Source organism: Eublepharis macularius, chromosome 1 (genome assembly GCF_028583425.1).
Source record: "Eublepharis macularius isolate TG4126 chromosome 1, MPM_Emac_v1.0, whole genome shotgun sequence".
NCBI lineage: Eukaryota > Metazoa > Chordata > Lepidosauria > Squamata > Eublepharidae > Eublepharis > Eublepharis macularius.
In genome coordinates, this window is record NC_072790.1 from 252,513,227 (window position 1) to 252,533,125 (window position 19,899).

The following is a 19,899-nucleotide window of genomic DNA, read 5'->3' on the forward strand; positions in this document are numbered from 1 at the left end:
AGAACCACAGGTCTTTTCGTCAGATGCATCTGGCAAAGAGAGCTGTGGTTCTCGAAAGCTTATGCTACAATAAAGTTGGTTAGTCTTAAAGGTGCTACTGGACTCTTTACTATTTTGCAACTACAGACTAACACGGCTAACTCCTCTGGCTCTAAGAGATACCAGCTGTGAGTGATTATATTATTCTCAAAGATATTCTCTTCTTTCAATAAAAATGCTTCCAGTGAAAGCAGGGAGAAATGGGTGACAGAATCTCTAGAGGGCAAGAAGGCACCATCTAGCCCAGTATTCTGTCTCTAGCAGCGGTCAGCCAGAGGTCTGGTACAATGCAGGGCATCAACCCGACAGCTGTTCGTCTGTTGCATCTGGTACACAGAGGTAGAGTGCCGCTCCATTCGACTCGCACAGGTAACAGCTGCAGGTAGACACATCGCAAGAATACAAGAATCGTCCTGATTAATCAGATCCGCCTCCAACAGCAGGCTATCTGTTTGCAGCATCAAGGAAGCAGAGGTAAACCACTTCAGAACTGGCAAATGGAACATTTCTTAAACCACAGATAAGCACTTTTATTCTAGATTAAATTAGAGGCTCATTTCACTTTTCTGCCCCAAACGATTTAGATTCAGTGACCATAAAACTACCTGCAGAGAAGCTTGCCTCCTGTAATTCTGCACGAGTTCACTCTTCTGGTTTTATCTCAACAGGCAAAGCCAGAACAGTGACTTATACAGAGACACAGCAGGCTGCCTTCTCCAAGGACAATTTATCGTTGCCCCTTCTTTGCCTGAGAATGACAATTAACCAATCCCACTCAAAGCAAGGGTATGATAGAATTATCCACCCCCACATAGCAGGTGAATGGGAGAAGGCAAGGCAGCAAATCACACAGGGACACAACAGGCAGGCTCCTCAACAGGAAGATACAGGAGAAGAGGGCCACACCAAAGACGGAGCAAAAAAAAAAAAGACCAAAACGAAAAATGGGGCAGTATAACAATAAAATAATTTTTCTTCCTACTGCACCTTTTTTGTTTTGCTCCTCAGCAGAAAGGCCAAAAGATCCTACAATTATTTAGTAAATCTTTCTCACAGCCCCTGAGCAGTGTTGTCAATTTAAGAGACCTTCTGACATAGCAGGGTGGGGGAATAAACAAACTCCAAAGCAAAGAGAAAAACAGCCGCCTAAGTCAGCAAAACTCGCTGGTCGTTTAATCACAGGGTGAGCGGCGCAAGCATTCCTGGGCACCCACAACAGTGTCCCCAGGTGGATGGAAACCACACGGGGACCAAGAGGTGGGAGAGTCTCCAGTCAGAAGACAGCGGCACCCACCCATTCCCTCTGCCCAGAGTCCACCTGAGCACCTTACAAATGATGTCGGCATCTTGCCGCAACATCCCCCCCCCCTTCCCAACTCAGATCTTAAGAACAGAGGGCTGTTTTTCCTATTTCCGACATGCCCACCCAGTTGTGATAAAAGCTGATCTCCCCACCACATCTGCGGCTGGCCTGGGAAGTTTGTGGGACATCCCTTCGTGGGCTTCAGGACAGACAAAGACAGAAGCCCGGAAGGGTCAGAAAGCACTTGGGTTACAGAGGCAATAAATAGAACACACAAAATTCAATGCACAGAAGGAAAAGGACACAAAAAATCTGAAACAGCCTCTCCGGAGCTCACAGAAGGGTCCAGTCAGTGTCCCGGGAGACACCAACCTCATCCAATATGACGATCAGCGGGCCAGTTTTCTCCCACGGGCACGCTCTCGCTGCTCTTTGGAACCCACCTGTGCCCTTGCGAGTGCCACCTGAACACCCAAGAGAGTATTCAGGTACTCTGTGACCCTTTCCAGAGGCCTGATGCCCTCGGGGCGGGGGCAGCGGGAGGAACATCGGGGAGGGGGGAGCTTCACTAAAGGCAGACACGATGCCCCCGGAGTCCCAGAGACCGTTGGACAGAGAGGGGGGAGCGGCAGACATCAAAGCTTAAAGATTTCGTCCTCTTGATCCCGGAGGCTGTTGGCGCGGGCAATTTTGGTGAGCGGCACCGGCCCCAGGACTGCGCGCTGCTGGGTTTGAGGAGAAGGTTCATTCTGGTAGGAGGAGGGGGCAGGGCTTGATCCTGGCTCATTCTCAGGAACCCTGGAGTGGGAAAGACCAGGAAGCGGGAAGGGGGGGGGAGAAAAACACGAGATGTCAGATCCGGGGATGAAGTTCACGGCTGGCGTTATGAGGCCCAGGGAATGTGCTGTTCCTGAGGAGCGCCTTGTAGAACCAGGGCGAGATGCGCCTGGCCTAGCTTCTCTTTCCAAGACCAGTCGGTTGTCTCTGGTAATCCCCACACAGGACACGGTAAGGCGGATGTCTTTTCTTTCAGCTGGGCCTCAGGTATACTAGCCCTGAACATGGAGGCTCTTTCAAGCTGTCACTACACCTGCCAATCACTCCCAGCAAAATTCACAATGATCAAGTTCACAAGTCCACCGTGATTAAAACACACACATAAAACGCCTGTGTGGACCCTAACGCCTCCCTTCCCCGGTTCTGGACCCGAAGGCGCCTGCACAGCTCAGCAACAAAATCGCCAGTGCCACGACAGCCCCAGGCAGAAAGGAAGTGGCAGCTCTGCAGAACCAACCGCCTGCGTTACTCACAGAAGTGAGCCAAGCCACGCACGGCTTGGCCCACAAGCACGCCCCCCCCCAGGACAAACAAAGAGCACAGCACAGCGATGGCCCTCCCAGTTCAGCTTCCCCCAGCAGCCAGCCAGCCCAGACACGGAGGACAACCCCTCCCTTACTGGAGGGCGACGTGAGGGGAAGGCCTCAGCCGCTATGCCCTGGGGTTCGTGTGTCCAGGGATTTAAAATGTTCATTTAGCCACCTCTCTACCTTGCAGGAACTCAAGACAGCTGTCTTATATTTTATTGATTGGATTTTTATACCGCTTCTCTTCAATCGAGAGCTCGAAGCAGTTCACAGCAATTGTGTGTGTTATGTGCTGTCAAATCACCTCTATGGCGACCCTATGAAGGAAAGACCTCCAAAATGTCCTATCTGTAACAGACTTGCTCAGATCCTGCAAAGTGGAGGACCTGGCTTCTTTTATTGAGCCCAGTCCTCTCATTTGGGGTCTTCCTCTTTTCCTGCTGCCTTCCACTTTTCCCAGCATTATTGACTTTTCCAGAGAATCTTGTCTTCTCATGATGTGCCCAAAGTACAACAATTACATCTGTTAAAAACTAATGCAAAACATAATATAGTCCATAAATTAACAATAAAACAATAGCATAGCACAAATACTTAAAACCGCTCTAGCCCCAACCCCAGACCATAAAACCCTGCAGGTAACATAAAATTGCAGGGAGATATAATGCACAGCAATTTGCTCTGCCTTATGAAAACAGGTTGGCTACTGCATGATCAAAAGTGCTGGACTGGATGGACCCTGGATTCTCTACTGGAATCCAGAGAGAAATTGCCTCTGTACTTGAGCTTCCGTTTGGATACTACTTGGACAGTCCTCTTTTGTCTTATGAGTTTATTTAATCCTCTTTTAAAGCTGTCTGTTCTAGTGGGCATTAGCTCGATCTCGTCAGAGCTCGGAAGCTAAGTAGGGTCAGTACTTAGATGGAACCAAGGAAGTCCAGGGTTAGTATACAAAGGCAGTCAATGGCTAACGATTTCTGTTGGTCTCTTGCCTTGAAAACCCCAGCAGGGGTTGCCGTTGAGTCAGCTGCGACTTGACAGCACATTATACACACACACGAGCATGTGGACATCGCTATTGAATTGCAGAATTATATCCAGCCGTTCTCCAAGGAACCTGACTCTAAATTAAGAGGCTCTTCTTCCAACCGGAGACTACTTAGGTTGGAGAAAGGCTTCAACCTTAGCTCACTGGAGTGGAAGGACAGCGGGTGGGATCAACCAGCAGTGAATTCCACAGTTTCATTACTCATTCAGTAAACAACTATTTCCTTTTGTCTATCCTGAAGCTAAGGTCCATTAGAGTGCCCTCAAGTCCAGGGCCGGCGCGCCCATTGAAGCCAGGTAGGCGGTGGCCTCAGGCGCAGGGTGCCGGAGGGAGCGCCGGAGGAGGCGCAGGGGGTGGGAGCGCGCGCCACAAAGCAGTAGCCTCCTATCCCTCCCACCCCGCGCCACTGCCAGCACAAGGCCCCGGCCGGGCACAGCCGCTGCGGGCAGGCATCTGTGGCGGTGCAGGCTACCAAGTGGGAGAGCTCAGAGGCCACCCACCGCAGCGATCGGGCCGGCAGCGCACGCGCTCCCGTGATGACATCACGCGTGATGTCATCATGCAGGCTGGTGTGCGTGCGTGCGCGCTTGCGTGCGCGTGGGGGGGGCGCCCGGCCGGCCGCGAGCGCCGCAAACCCTTGCACCGCCCCTGCTCAAGTCCTAATGTTATGGAAAAAGGAGAAAAAGCGCTGGAGAAAAAGTCACACAGAAGCAGACAGAACATGCTACAGAACCCACGGGAGAACCTATGAAGCGGAAAAGAAAGCTAGTTCATGACCATCCCAATTGTTTAAGATATCCGGACGCCTCCTAACCCCTAAATCTGAACCTTCACAGTCCCAAGAACAGACAATTAACTGCTGATAAAATAACACGAATACGCTCTGATCTAGCTGCTAGCTGCAATGCAAGTGAGATAGAAGAAATGCCAAATACACCATGCAGCTTATATTTGGACTGCTTTGAACCAATCACAGTGACAGATCTTAACAGGATCTTGATGTCTATGAAAACCACTACTTGTGCGCTCAATCCTTGCCCATCCTGGCTGTTAACTTCAAGCAAGGACCACATAAGTGAGCCGCTGAGGTCTATTGTAAATCAGTCACTAACTCAGGGCACCTTCCCCTGACAGCTCAAACAGGCAGTTATCCATCCACTACTTAAAAAACCATCCCTAGACAAAACTGATGTGGCCAATTATCACCCAGTCTTTAATCTGCCCTTTCTGGGCAAAGTGACTGAGAGAGCAGTAGCTGACCAGATCTTCTTGGAAAACTCTAGTGCTCTGGACCCTTTCCAGTCTGGATTCAGACCAGGGCATGGGACAGAGACGGCGCTAGTAGCATTAGTGGATGATCTCCGTCTGAATCTAGACAAAGGCCACGCCTCCTTATTGCTCCTCATGGATCCGTCTGCAGCCTTTGACGCAGTAGACCAAGCCATCCTGTTGAGGTGTTTAGAAACAGAAGTGGGCACCAAAGTATGTGCCCTGGACTGGTTTAAATTGTTTCTCATGGAACAGACTCAAAGGGTTGCTGTCAGAGATCAGCTATCTCCAGAATGAGAAGTATCTTATGGGGTTCCGCAAGGCGCAATCTTATCTCTCATGTTATTCAACCTCTACATAAAGCCTTTAGGAGAATTCATTCGCAGCTATGGCGTGGGATGTCATCAATATGCAGATGACACCCAACTCTATATCTCGCTATCCAGGTCCCCACAGGATGCAGTGGAAATCTTAGATTGCTGCCTGACAGCTGTGGTGAAATGGTTGAAAAACAACAAATTGAAATTGAATCCAGACAAGACTGAAGTGATGCTTGTTGGGAAGGCAGAGATCTTGAAGGACATTGTACTCCCCACTTTCAATGGAGTCCGTTTGACCCTGGCAGACTCAGTTAAGAGCCTAGGGATTATACTGGATCCAGCTTTATTACTAGAAAACAAATTAATGCAGCGGCAAAAAATGCTTTCTACAACCTCACTTTAGCCTGGAAGACGGCTTCTTATCTTGACACGGCTGACCTGGCCACCTGGATCCATGCTACGGTAACATCAAGGCTTGACTACTGTAATGCTCTATACATTGGCCTCCCATCTAAGTTAACTAGGAGGCTCCAATTGGTGCAAAATGCTGCAGCTCGATTGTTATCAGGAGCGAGCAGGAGCTTGAACATCACTCCCACCCTACAGTCGCTCCACTGGCTACCCATCATTTACCGTGCTCAGTTCAAAGTATTAGTTATTACATACAAAGTTCTTCACGACTTTAGTCCGGCATACCTACGGGACGGCCTCCCTCCCTATGTCCCTCCACGGCAGCTTCGCTCATCTGAACAGGGTCTCCTGCAGGTACCAGGCTGCACACGGGTGAAGTCAGCAGCAGCCCGTACATGGGCTTTCTCTGTGGTGGCCCCTATCCTGTGGAATCACCTGCCTGAGGAAGTCAGAGGAGCCCCCACTCTCTATTCTAAAAGGCTTTTTACTCAAATGGGAGGGCTGCATTGTAGGGATGGGGTCTCAGGTGCTTCACTAACAAGTTGGGGGTCACAGACTTCATCACCATTTTTGCCTCATATATTATCTGCTATTTTAAATATGTACTCCTATGTACAACCATCGCTCCATGCTGTCTAATATTAGTCCTAGAATTGATTATGTTTTGCTTCAGTATCTCTGCTATGTCTTGGATCCTTGCTAATGCTATGTCTTTACATTTGTATCTGTTTACCTTATGGTATTGTATTGAAATGTACTTGATACTGATTGTATTAACCTCATACTGTGTAATCCGCCTTGAGTCTCAGAGAGAAAACCCCAAAACAGTTTCTCATTCCCAAACTGGATTTGGGGAACTCTTGGGGATTCCCCCACCAAAAAACCCATAAGCTCAATAATAGCTTATTATTATTAGCTTATTATTATTATTATTAAGTGTTTCTCTGTTTAGCAATCAAGTCCTAGCATAATCCTTACTCCATAAATCTTCGCATCTTGTGTTGTTTCCCTACCCTGAGCCCCTCCAAATTTATGGGGTCCGTTTTCTCAACTGTAAAATGACCATTAATTTTTTAAAATGTATTTATGCAACTTATAGTCCGCCTCCTACTCAGCTCCGTCTTTCTCTATCCAAATCCACAGGTAGCGAAGTAGAAGCCTTAAGTCACGGCCTGACAGCTCGGGTTAAATGGCTGAAAGCGAACAAATTAAAATCGAACCCAGACAAGAGGGAGCGGATGCTGGTTGGGAAGGCAGAGAGATGGAAGGATATTGCGCTCCCTGTTTTTCATGGGGTTCAGTTGACCCTTGCAGACTCAGTGGAGAGACTGTGGGTTATACTGGATCAAGCATTGCTGCTAAAGAAGCAAGTAAATGCAGTCGCAAAAAAGGCCTTCTCCAAATTCAGTCTACCCCAGAAGAAGGCCCCCTAACCTCGACATGGCCAATAGCACCACCTGGATCCACGGCATGGTAATATTACGACTAGACTATGGTAATGCGCTGCACACAGATCTTCCCTCAAAAATAACTCAAAGATCCCAGTTGGTGCAGAATGCCATAACTCGATTATTATCAGGAGCTAGGAGAAGCATGCATATTATTCCCATTCTGCAGTCGCTCCACTAGCTTCCCTTGTGGCAGTGAGTTCCACTGCTGAATCACAACTGATAACGAAGCACCCCCCCCGGATTGAATCAAGACCTAGGCTTCCTGTCTCATTGCCAACGCTGATTTCCCCACACCCACCACCCCTCTGCATACCCCACCCTATCCAATCACGCCTGCTATTGTCATTCACTGGCTTTTGTCATTCAGCATCTGAAATCACTCCACTCACCAAGATATACGGACTGATGGACTTGCATTCTAGCTAAATCTGAGAAGTGAGCTGTGGCTCATGAAAGCTCCTACCCTACTCTTGCTCTTTTCTATAACTTCAGTTACTGGGCTCAATTTAAGATTTTGGCCATCACATACAAACCCCTTCATATCTACAGGACTGTCTTTCTTCCTATATCCCCAAGACAGCTTCACTCAGTCTTCTACAGGTACCACGCTACACAGGAATAAAATCAACAGCTGCCTGTAGGTGTGTATTCTCCATGGTGAACCTCACCTTATGGAGTGGCGTGCCCGATGGGGGTGCAACTCAGTAACCCAAAAGCTACCTGGTTGTGTCTACGCTGTTTGCAGAAGTATCAGACACCCCCAAAGTATCCACACGTTACCCATAGCCACAATGTAATTAAGCAATTAGGGTGCTGGATTCGGATCTGGGAGACCGAGTTCAAATCCCGTTTGCTGAGTAACCTTGGGCCACTCACACACTCTTAGCCTAACCTACCTCACAGGGTTGCTATGAGTATAAAGCGGAGAGGGGCAGAATGCTGGTAGCCACTTCGGATCCTCAGCGGAGAGAAAGGTGGGGTGTAATAAATGAAGTAAGTAAATGAATGTGCCCCTAGGACCTATGGGGAAGGCAAAGACTCACACGCTGTCTCCCTCCCGCAGTTTCTTGGTGGCAGCCTGCTTGGAGCGGCGGATCTCAGAGTCCAGCTTGAAGAGGAAATCGGCAGCCGAGAGGTCGTGTTTGGGGGCAGAGGCCGAGGCCCCGTTCTTCCGCTGGGGCTTTTGCCGCTTGGCGTTCTCGGGCTGGACACCCCCTGCCTCTTCCTCCACCGTCTCCTCTTCTTCCTCCTCAAAGTTCAATCCATTGGTTAGCTCCTTGGGCTCCACCGGGACTGGGATGTAGAGGGTCTTCTTCAGGAAAATGGAATCGTTGGTGTACAGCCGATTTGCCCTCTTGATCTGCTCCGTCTGGAACGGAATCACAAAGGAACCCGTCAGCAAGGCCGCCTCAGCCCCGAGTCTCTGCAAGGGTGCAGAACTCCCATTTCACGAGAAACTCATTCTAATTTTTAGAAAGCCTGTGTCCAGCCCTCACGGCTGCAAATATATGACACATACGCAACTGTGCAGCTTTCTCAAGACACAATTTAGTACCGATTGAGCTCTTTCCTGCACCAAAATTTGGGCTGCACAAGTGCCAAATTTAAAGTGAAAATGCAGCCCTGCCCCTTCCTCTTAATGTCTCAAAAAGAGCCTTTTTGCGAGAACACACTGAACTCTTTTTAAATCCTTCTGAATATACAGGCCAGTGGTACAGCTTGTAGCTGTGAGTTCCACAAGTTACCTATGCCTCGTCAGAAAAAACAGGCCCTTTTCCCAATCCTGAATCAACTGCGAAAGGACATACTGTGGAGTCATATTGTCTGAAGACAGCCGTGAAATCATTTTAAACACAATTGCGGTGGCAAGGTTTGGATTTGCTAGATACCACAGAGAAAGAGAAGGCCTTGTTCTGACAGAGAAGGGACAGACTGTGAAAGCAGGGGCCTTGCTCTGAAGGTCCCGCCAGCGTCCTAACATGACCTTTTTGAAAGGAAAAGAGAAAGAAACAGTGGAAGAACACTTACTGGTGATGAACTGCACAAGGCCAAATGGATTCCAGCAAATCCAAGACCTCTGCAGAAGCCCAGAGTCACTGTGACTTCTTATTTGACACTTCCTGGGGTCAAGCTCCAGCACTTTAGAGGTAAAACCAGTGCGGGGGGCTCCAAGCCAGAGGAAATGTGCTGAATCCCATTTGCCCCAATCAATTCTTCCCCCAGATTTCAGGGCTGTGTGCACACATCTGAAACACATCCAGTATTTTTTAAAAGCACAATTGCTCAACTTGTTCTCCCTGGGTTGTAAATACTAGGAATGGCCAGTACACCCCCCCACCAAGCTTTAAATAGTGCAATGCCCCCGCAGAGACTCACCGTGACCCCATACTTCACCGCCAGCCCAGGCAAAGTGTCTCCGGGTTCCAGGCAATGCTCAATCCGCCTCTCCCGTGCCGGGGAACTCAAGGACTTCACCAGGCTGCCATAGGATCTTGCCTTGCTTCCTTGCAGGAGCCCTGCCCCACCAGGGGAGCCTTGCTTTGAAGGGGAAGCCATGCCCCCTAAAAGGCTGCTATGCCCCCCCCTTACCTCGATGGTTGCCACGGCGCCTTAAGAGCTGGAAGGTGACCACTACGGAGTGATCCTACTCCTGCCACCATCACAGATGCCCATCTTTAGGGCTGCCTTGTTCTCTCCAGCTCTTTCCTCTTCGCACCCCAGGACCCCCTCAGGGCGACTCCTCTCCCTCCACTCTCTCCACCCCACCCCCGATCTGCCCCTGACACTTGGCTGCCCCTTTCCAAAAAGAAAAGCCCAGCCCCCCTGCTGCCCTCCCTGCCTTTCACACCCCCAAAGGATCCCGGGTCTTTCCTGCCCCCCTTTCTCCTTCCAAAAGCCCAAGCAGGAATTTCTCCAGCTAAACAATCCCACCTATCGCCACCTATCAGTTACAACCGACAGAACCCGACTGCTGGGATTCTACGCTGGATAATTTAACAGAACCCCAACCGACTCGTGGCCCCGCCCCCGTGCAAAGGCTTCTGGGAGTTGTAGTGCGCGTGTGCGCACTAGTTCATTCTTGCCTATTGCAACCCTAAAACCTTCTGATTTTAGGAGTTCTCTGCCCTCTCTCCTCCCCATTAAAGAAGAATACAGCTGCAAATTTAGACCCATCACCCACCCACCCAAAATCCTGGAACTGGATGGGCGGGGGAGGTGAGACCACATTTCCCATCATGAGCAAAACAAAAAGAAACTCCCTCTCTCAAAGGATGATGGGAGTCGTAGTCCTGAGCAAGGACAAAACTAGGTTTTTAAAGATGCAAGAGAGAGGAAGTCCAACGAATACGCTTTCTTGGTCGTAATCACGTGGCTCCTGTTCTGGGATTTAAGGTTTACTTTGGGACCCAAAAGGCCTCTTGCAACTTCTATCAGAGACCGGGAGAGGTCACATGGTGGGAAATGCCTCCAAATGCATGCTGGGAAACGTAGTCCAACGTGCAGAGGGCGTGGTCCGACTTTGTGAAAATGTCAAAGAGGCTTCTGAGGAGGAGTAAACAACCTCCTTTTTGGTCTGTATTTATCCAAATGCAAGACTAGGTTCCACCCCACCCCCCACCCCCAGTTATACCATAAAAGAAAATGGAAGAAAATTGATTCATTTGAAATGCGGCACTGGAGGAGTTTTGCGGACACCATGGAAGTGGGTCCTAGATCAACTCATGCCTGAATTCTCCCTAGAAGTTAAAATGACAGAACTGAGGTTATTGTACTTTGGTCATCTCATGATTCTCTGGAAAAGTCAATAATGCTAGGAAAAGAGGAAGACCAAAACGAGGTGGCTGGACTCCATCAAAGAAGCCACGCGCTTCAATTTGCAGGATTTGAGCAAGGCTGTTAATGACGGGACGTTTTGGAGGTCTTTCATTCATGGGGTCGCCATAGGTCGGAGGCGACTTGACGGCACATCACACACACACATACCATAAAAAAATAGAACGAAAAAATAGTAGTCTCACGTTCACATCCAAGTTACAGTTACAGTATCAAACTTTTGCGCGCGGAGAACATTTTAAGGAGATCATTTTACACCCAAGGGAGTCTTCGAATAAATACGGGCATCTAGAAAAAACCCCTATCCCAAAATATAATTTTGTTTGCTCTCGAAGTGAGATTCAATTTGGTGCATCCGCCCCGCTGGATACTGCCGCACGCACACACCCAAATTATGCAAAGACGGCCAGGGCTGTGCGGGGCCGGAGGGGGGCACAGCCCCATTGCACTGCATTAGTTAGCTTTGGAAATGAAAAATAATCGTGGAGGAATTCCAAATGCGCTTGATGAGACTGAAGCGGAGCTCGGAGCCCGCGTCCTATAACCGAAACCATGCGCAACGCTGAGCTCCGCTTTGCAGCCCCTGAAATCCTGCTCCCCGTTAGCACCCGGCGCATGCTGGGAAATGTAGTCTTGGAATTGCATTTTCCCCATACTTAAAAACTTCGCGAAGCATACTGGGAAATGAAGTCCTGCCTTGGCCGCGCAGAACGGCTTCCTACGGCGAGCTGCGCGGACGGCACGCTGGGAAATGTGGTGCGCGCGGCCTGATTGGTGGTTGGGTTGCCGGGGCTCTGCGCCCGGGGCATGCCGGAAGTCGTAGTCCTGGAGGACTGGCTTGGCAGGCAGGATGTCGTTCAAGAGGGAGGGAGACGACCCCAGCCAGCTCAACACGCTCAAGGTGAGGGGCAGGTCAAGAGGGGAGGGGGCCGGTTGCGCTGGCGGCGTTTTGGAGCTGCAGCCCCTGCTCCCTGCCGCAGGACAACGGGGCGGGCGCTCTGCTCATGCTCAGGGGCTTGTTCAGGGCAAGGAAATGATTCTGGGCGGCGTGGTTTCCAGCCTCTAGGTGGGGCCTGGAGATCTCCCGGAATTGCAGCTAGTCTCCAGGCAGGGTTTGAATCCTGTGGCACCGTAGAGACCGACGAGAGTTTTAGGGTAGAAGCTTACCAGAGTCCAGCTCCCTTTGTATCTGAAGAAGGGAGCGTTGACTCTTATGCCTTGAAAGCCTTGTTGGTCTCTAAGGTGCCACTGGACTCAAATCTTGCTGTTCTACTGCAACCCAATCCGGAAACTGCTCTCCAGGTCCGGTCCCCTGGAGAAAGGGGCTGCTGGACTGTCTGCCATTATGCCCCACTGAGGCCCCTCGCCTCCCCAAATCTCCAGGAATTCCCCAGCCTAGAGTTGCAAACCCTAGTTGGCCTTGATGTTACACTTTTGCCGTTCAAGGATGCCAACACAATAATCCCAACAACGGCCCTTTGAAGGAGGCCACTTCTAGCTTCCCCAAATTGCACAGGGAAGGAAGGAGGCTGAGAGAGAGAGAGGTCTCCGGAAAGCAATCACTGGAGACTGTGGCAGAGGTAAGGCCTGAACCTCTTGTGCCGCTCCAGCCCCAAAGCATGCGTCAGTCTCTTAGCCGCAATGCTGCACCCGCCGCTCCCAGGCCCAACAGCCCTAATCCTAGGCACCCAAGAGGGAGCTGGTGTACTCTATGCATGCTCTGGAGAAAGGGACTCTGAGGTCCTACCCTTGCAGCTTTTGCATGGCCTGTGATCTCTTGAACTTGGTATGGATGCTGGGGAAGGGGTCTTGTTTTAGTGATGCTGTGTTTTATTCTAGTTAGGTTTCTAACTAGAAATAACTCCTCTAGTTAGGTTTCTAACTAGAGGAGACAACTGAGAGGTCCTATAATAAGTATCTTCAAGTACTTGAAGGGCTGTCATGTAGAGGATGGCACGGAGTTGTTTTCCGCTGCCCCAGAAGGTCGGACCAGAACCCACGGCTTGAAATTAAATCAAAAGAGTTTTCTGCTAGATATTAGAAGAACTTCCTGAAACTTAGAGCGGTCCCTCAGTGGAACAGGATTCCTCGAGAGGTGGTGGGCTCTCCTCCTTTGGAAGTTTGTAAGCAGAGGCTAGATGGCCACCTGACAGCAATGCTGATTCTGTGAACCTGGGCAGATCAAGAGGAGGAGGGCAGAATGGGTTACATCACGGCTTAGTTCTTGTGGCCCCTTCTTACATGCCCAGGGTAAGGGGTCAGGTAGCAATTTTCCCCAGGCCAGTTTGGCTAGGGATCCTGACAGTGTTTTGCCATCTTCTGGGCATGGAGCAGGGGTCATTGTGTGTGTGTAGGGGGGAGGTAGTTGTGAATTTCCTACATGGTGCAGGGGGTTGGACTAGATGATCCTGGGGGATCCCTTCCAAACCTATGATTCTTTGGGGGCTACTTAGGGCTGGAGCCTGGAAATCTCCCAGGGTTACAACCAATCTGCAGACTACAGAGATCAGTTTTGGAGGATGGTCTCTCTGGCATTATAACCTGCTGAGGTCCCTTCTTTCCAACACCCTACCCTCTCCAGGTTCTACCCCCACATGTTCAGGAATTTCCCAACCCAGAGCTGGCAGCTCCGCTTGCCCAAGTAGAAAGGCTGGGTATAAACTGTCTGAATAAATAAAAGCTGTTGCCTTTTAGACAGTCTTAGGTGAGCTGCCTTCTTTCTGCCTCAGGCCTCCCATCGGCAATATGAGAATCATAACGCTGGCCTACTTTACGGGGCTTTGAACATGTGAAAGGTCTATGTAGCTGCTATGTATTTTTGTTATTAGTTTGGATAACCTGTGTGTGTACTCTGTACATGGTCAGATGCTCCACTACCACCCCTTTCCCGTGTTTATTGTACTAGTACATGTGTGAAGATGGTCCAGGGAGTGCCTCCAGCCCTGCAGCCGCTGAGGTGTGTGGGGGGGGGGGCTGCACCTGAGATTTGAGAGATGCTGTTCTTGAGGTCATATAGATCCAGAGGAGTTAGCCGTGTTAGTCTGTAGAAGCAAAAATAGAAAAGAGTCCAGTAGCACCTTTAAGATTAACCAACTTTACTGTAGCATAAGCTTCCGAGAACCACAGCTCTCTTCATCAGGTGTTCTTGAGGTGCGTCCTATGTTCTTGTTGGCTACACTGAAAGATCTGCTTCTTTCGATTTTTTTTTCCAGAAAAGGAGAATTGCTGATCTTCTGGCTCATTACATCCCGGAGGATGAAGCTTTGCTCCTGAGGGACGGCAGGTCAGAACCGGGGACGGCGGGACAGTTGTTCATTTAACACGCAGACAGATGCACGCGGAGCATTTTAGAGGATTCGCACATTGGCAGCTGGAGGCCCTGGGCCCCTCTTAGGCCAGCTGCCAATGCCCAAATTGTGTTTTTTTCTGACCTGAAAGTAGCAGTTATCCTGCAGAGGAATTTCAAAGGCAAATTAGAAAGAGAGACTGCTGAATTGCAACTGGTAAGGAAGCTCAAGACAATGCAGCCCCCTGGACTGAATCGAGACCTGGGCTTCCTGTCTCATTACCAATGCTGATTTCTCCACACCCACCACCCCTCTGCATACCCCACCCTATCCAATCACGCTGCTATTGTCATTCACTGGCTTTTGGCATTTACCTGCTATTGTCATTCGGCATCTGAAATCACCCCACTAATCAGGTTATAAGGACAGATGGACTCACATTCTAGCTGTGTCTGAAGTGAGCCGTGACTCACAAAAACTCCTACCCTACCCCAAATTTTGTTAGTCTTATAGATGCCACTGGACTCTTGCTCTTTTCTACAGCTACAGACAGACTAACACGGCTACTCATCTTGTTTTTTCTAAAGAAGTCATCATTGTAATTTTTGTTAGAGTCATAAATTAGAATGTGCCGAGAAGGGGGAGGGGGGGAATCACATTTGGCTGGGACCAGGCTAAATTTTCCTTTAGCAGGATACTGTTCCTGAAATAAACAAAGGAATCCGGGCAAATGGAACGGCCCAGATTGCATCTGAAGAAGAGAGCTGTGATTCTCGAAAGCTGACAATGCATCTGACAAAGAGAGCTGTGGTTCTCGAAAGCTGTTGATGCATCTGACGAATAGAGCTGTGGTTCTCGAAAGCTGTCGATGCATCTGACGAAGAGAGCTGTGGTTCTCGAAAGCTGTCGATGCATCTGACGAAGAGAGCTGTGGTTCTCAAAAGCTTATGCCTCAATAAAGTTGGTTATGCTTAAAGATGCTACTGGACTTTTTACTATGAAGTAAATAGATCAGCTTACAGTTACATGCTTTAGTGTCTGTCATGAGTTCACAGTAGCCGAGGCTGAGCTGAGCTTGTCAGAGCCTGGCCACTAAGCAGGGCGTAGTGTCCTGTGCAAAGAAAGACAGTAGCAGGCCATCTCTGCTCATCTCTTGCTCTGAAAACCCTTGAGGGGTCATCATAAGTCAGTTGCAACTTGATGGAACTTAATTATATTTAATTAGTTCACCCCCCCTAAAATCCAGTAGCACATTTAAACAAAAAAAACCAGTTTAATTCGCCGCCCCACCAGGTAAAATCTGCTCTTCTGTCCTGATCTCCCATTCCGACCAGTGCGGGCCAGAGGGACCACAACAGAGCAGCCAAGCCCCTTCTGTGCAGGCTGAGGGGCCCAGGTCTGCTCAACATTTCCAGGTGGAGGATCTCGGACAGGGGCTGCTCTCTGCCTCTGACCTTGGAGAGCTGCTGCTAGTTGGAGCACAAACTTGGCGGGTTGGATCAACAAGACAGCTCCATTATATCTTTGTAACTTTCAAGGGATGTAGCCAAAAGGAAGGGGAATCCCGTGCGTTGTGGCTGCGAGTCCCACTGCGTCATTCTGCCGGTGCATAACTTCTCAGTCCTGTTCTCGTTGCTCTCTCCCCCTCCTTGCAGATATGCCTGCACTGTGTGCTTTCACAAGCCAGTGTTCGACACTCTTGATATGCTCACGGTCCATCGATCGGGAAAGAAGCACCTTGCCAGTAAGTCTGCTACAGCCCAACATCCTGTTACCTCATGTAGCACCGAGACAGCGAGTCTGGACTTTCTGAAGGCAACCCACAAAGTGAGGCTGTCGTACTTTGGTCACATTGTGAGAAGACAAGATTCTCTGGAAAAGTCAATAAGGCTAGGAAAAGTGGAAGGCAGCAGGAAAAGAGGGAGACCTAAAACGAGGTGGCTGGACTCAATCAAAGAAGCCACGTCCTCCAGTTGGCAGGATCTGAGCACGTCTGTTACAGATAGGACTTTTTGGAGGTCTCTCATTCATAGGGTCGCCATAAGTTGGAGGCAACTTGACAGCACATAACACACATACACACAACCCACAAAGTGCCTGGCTGAGCAGAGATTTGAACCCAGAGCCAAGTATGAGTCGCACGTGATCCAGCGTTCTGCTCTGGTGTCTCTCTCACCTTCTCTCTCTTTTTGCTAGGCTTGCAGAAGTTCTACGGGAAGAAGCGTTCCCTGGAGGATGAGGTGCAGAAACGCCACCAACAGGCCTATCTCCGGGCAGAAGAAACTGGCGCTCAGGTAGGGCTCCGGCACTTCGGGGTGCTCCGGCACTTTTCACGGCTGAGTAACAGTCAGAATTTAGTTGGGGAAGCTTCTCCAGTTACGGAAATGTCACGAGAGGAGAAGCTTCGCTCGTTGATCTGTGACTGTTGTGCAAACGGAGACATTGCCAACGGATGACATCCACCCACCCTCTGGGTTTTTTTTTCATTTTTGAGGCTAGGAGGTGGAACCTGACCTCCCCTGCTCAGAATTCACTTCCTTCTGATCCAGTCCACCTAGTGGAGGACCAGTAACTCTCTGGTGTCCTTTTCCGTATTCCTGCCGTGATCTCCACCAGTGGTCCTGATCCCAGTGCAGTGGGACCTGCATTGTCTGCTTCCCATTCCGAGTAGCCGTACCCAGGACTAGGCAGTCTACCCCACTGAGGCACAAGCGTGAGATAATCCCGTCCGAATGGAGGATTTCAAATAGGAGCTGGAAGCGTGTGTGTCACTCGTGCCTCTGCCACTGCCTGGTCCTTTCCGGTCCCAGAAAAGCTGCCAGTTCTGTGTGCTAGTTTACTTTTGTAGCGTCTGCTCTCAGTCCAGTAAACAGCCGAGCCATCGCCGTGGAATTAATTCTCTGCTGGATTGTGGTTGCTGCGTTTCCTTTCTCCAGGCTGCTCCCGGCCCCGCCCCTTTGCTCCTGCGGACCAAGAAGATTGCCCAGAATGCTTTGCTGAAATCTGCACCCTATAACAGCTGCTGTCGGCGGAACAGGTAGCTTCCTAGGACAGAGCGCTGTTGGGAAAGTTGCACAAGAGGTCCGTCAGTGAATGACAATCGTGGAAGCTGGGATCTGAACCTTGCATCCACCCTCAGACTCATAAGATGGCCAGCCACTTGGCTTCAATCTTCCCATCTGCAAGATGGGAGTAATAATTCTGGCCTACCTTACAGGGCTGTTGGAAGGATTATAGAAAATCATGTTTGTGCTATGGAAGCTAAACACATAAATTATTTAAATTGTCTGTTTTGGCCCAGGTGGGCAATTTGGGACCGTCATCTGAGTCTTTATGATTGACCTGTATGTTGTTTATGATTTTAATGTAAATTTTATTGTACCTTTTAATATAGATCTGCTGATTTTGTTTTTATGATTTTCACTGTTATTTATTGTGCTTTAAATTGCGGTTTTTATAATGTTGTGTCCCACCCTGAGCCCGCTTGCGGGGAGGGTGGGATATAAATCCAATAAAATAAAATAAATAAAAATAAAAATTGTTATCTGCTCTGAGCCCATTTGCAGGGAGAGCGAGCTAAAAGGCGAATAAATCAATAGGGATGCCGCTGTCTCCGTGGCTACGCAGCCTGCCGCTCTGTCTCTCTCTCATTGGGTGTGTTATTTGGTACAGGCCTGCCGGAAATGAGTCTGGCTTGAGTTCTTCGAAGACAAGTACCGACATCAAAGCCACAGAGGGAGTGGAGCTATTGAGACCCAGCGAAGTGACGCAGATGGGCAGAGACAGACCAGTCGGGGTTGACGCCACTCCCAACGCACAGCTGCCTGGATCCGCTAATTCAGTAGCAGGTAAAAGGGGTGTTTGGAACAGGCTGGGGAGGAGGGGGCTGCTGCCTGCCTTTCAGGGGCTATGCTCTGGTGTCAAATAAGATTTGGCAGTTTTCTAAGTCCCGTCATGTTGCCAGATTGAGTGGTGGTGGTGGAGAGTGCCCTCAAGTCATAGGTGACTTACGGCGACCCCTGCTGGGGATTTCATGGCAAGAGACTCACAGAGGTGGTTTGCCATTGCCTGCCTCTGCAACCTTGGTCTTTGTTGGAGGTCTCCCATCCAATTACTAACCAAGGCCGACCCTGCTTAGCTTCTGAGAGCTGACAAGATTGGGCTCACCTGGGCTATCCAAGACAGCCTGACTGGCCGTAATTTGATAGTTTGTATGAATTGCTTTGTCCCAGGGGGAGGGTGGGGGGTGGATGAAAGAAAAGCTTGCCTGGGGCCTGGAGAAGCTGTGCACTGGGAGATGGGGGCGATGGCTCTTGGGAGGCAAAGAGATGGGGAGGTGGGCTGGCAGAAGGAATCCCTCCTGAGACGAGAGGCTTTTGCAAGAGGACTGGAGAGGCCGGGGGGCTTCAGAGTTGCCAAGGAAGCAGGAAGACGCGTGTTTGGAATATTGCTTGGCTCCTGGAGGAAAACAGCAGGGTGTGTTGTTGCAGGTAAAAACTGGTCTCAGCCAGCGCTCTCTCCATTCCAGATTTGCAGAAAGAAGCTTCTCCGGGGTGTGAAAAGAAGAGCAAAAGGAAGGCCTCTTCCACCGCCACGCCTCATTCCCAGCCGGAAGACCTCAACCCGGAGAAGCGGCAGGCCCTGGAACATTATCTGCGGTTGAAAAGGTAGGTTGGCAGCCGTATATGGATCCAAAGAGTACAAATCACCAGGGTAGTAGCACGGGTGGACTACAATCAAGGAAGGTCTGTCTGTCTCGCTCTCTAGTCTACCCCACAAGGTTGTTGTTACGATAAAATGAGGGAAGGAAAAACGGTATCTGCTGCAGTAAACTCCACGGAGGAAGGGTGGGAAATGAACTAGATCAGTCCACGGGCTCAGCGATGCCAGGGGGCACCGCCAACCTCTTCTGCCTTTCCTTCCTTCTCCCAAAGCTCCGGTTGGATCCAGGATGGCTCCGGCAAGTGGGTCAAAGATGAAAACGTGGAGTTCGACTCTGACGAAGACGAGCCCCCAGCACTGACTCCATCTTGACACCACTCTTCCCCACCCCTTCTCTCCTTCCTGTGGGAGCATCCTGGAGGCGCCTGGAAATGTGTCAGCAGCCTGGCAGGAAACCGCCAGGCATTAAAAAGCAAATGTTTTTATTCCGTTCATGTGATGATTTAGATAGAAGGGAAACTTAAGCTGCCTTATCGATCTCCACACCGGGGTTTCACTTCACCTGTTGGCCCCATCTGTGTGTATCAGCCATAAGTGTGAGCTTTCTTAACACACCCTAGTGCAAAGCCTGGCATGGGGGACCTTTCTCATATCCTTAAAGAAGGGGGGCTGCGGGAATTTCCTGGCTCTCGTTGGCTACCGGAGAGGGGCAGGGGAAGCAGAGAGGCTGAAGGAAGGTACGGGGCCCTAAGGAAAGAGAGAGTCAGCCCAGAGAAGAATGAGAAGGGTGATCCAGAAGAGCAACTGACACCGAGGAAGAGGAGGTGGCTAGAGGAATGGGTCTGGAGAAGGGGAAAGAGAACGGGCGGTGGGGGAATAGTCTCTTCACTAGAAGCCACAGAAAAGAAGGA

General features: G+C 50.0%; 2 protein-coding genes across 2 annotated transcripts; one reads left to right on the top strand and one right to left on the bottom strand.

The window, feature by feature from the left end:
* Positions 1-562: 562 nt before the first annotated feature.
* On the bottom strand, positions 563-10,199 carry LYSMD1 (LysM domain containing 1). Its single transcript, XM_054981263.1, has 3 exons — positions 9,582-10,199; positions 8,249-8,574; positions 563-2,140 (listed from the first exon to the last, which is right to left on the bottom strand). Exons 1-3 carry the CDS (start codon positions 9,759-9,761, stop codon positions 1,978-1,980), a joined length of 669 nt encoding a protein of 222 aa, XP_054837238.1. The 5' UTR covers positions 9,762-10,199; the 3' UTR covers positions 563-1,977.
* Positions 10,200-11,872: 1,673 nt separating this feature from the next.
* Positions 11,873-19,476, top strand: SCNM1 (sodium channel modifier 1). Its single transcript, XM_054987011.1, has 8 exons — positions 11,873-11,940; positions 14,252-14,322; positions 15,982-16,070; positions 16,523-16,620; positions 17,263-17,363; positions 17,999-18,174; positions 18,855-18,993; positions 19,261-19,476. Exons 1-8 carry the CDS (start codon positions 11,890-11,892, stop codon positions 19,358-19,360), a joined length of 825 nt encoding a protein of 274 aa, XP_054842986.1. The 5' UTR covers positions 11,873-11,889; the 3' UTR covers positions 19,361-19,476.
* The last annotated feature ends 423 nt before the right edge of the window (positions 19,477-19,899 follow it).

Excerpts from the sequence above, each read along its gene's own strand:
- LYSMD1 (XM_054981263.1), bottom strand. The coding sequence starts at position 9,761 with ATGGCTTCCCCTTCAAAGCAAGGCTCCCCTGGTGGGGCAGGGCTCCTG. Across the intron at positions 8,575-9,581 it reads CGGTGAAGTATGGGGTCACG|ACGGAGCAGATCAAGAGGGC; the intron begins GTGAGTCTCTGC and ends ATTCCGTTCCAG. Across the intron at positions 2,141-8,248 it reads CTGCGGGAGGGAGACAGCGT|GGTTCCTGAGAATGAGCCAG; the intron begins GTGAGTCTTTGC and ends TTCCCACTCCAG.
- SCNM1 (XM_054987011.1), top strand. The coding sequence starts at position 11,890 with ATGTCGTTCAAGAGGGAGGGAGACGACCCCAGCCAGCTCAACACGCTC. Across the intron at positions 11,941-14,251 it reads GCCAGCTCAACACGCTCAAG|AAAAGGAGAATTGCTGATCT; the intron begins GTGAGGGGCAGG and ends TTTTTTTTCCAG. Across the intron at positions 18,175-18,854 it reads ATCCGCTAATTCAGTAGCAG|ATTTGCAGAAAGAAGCTTCT; the intron begins GTAAAAGGGGTG and ends TCTCCATTCCAG.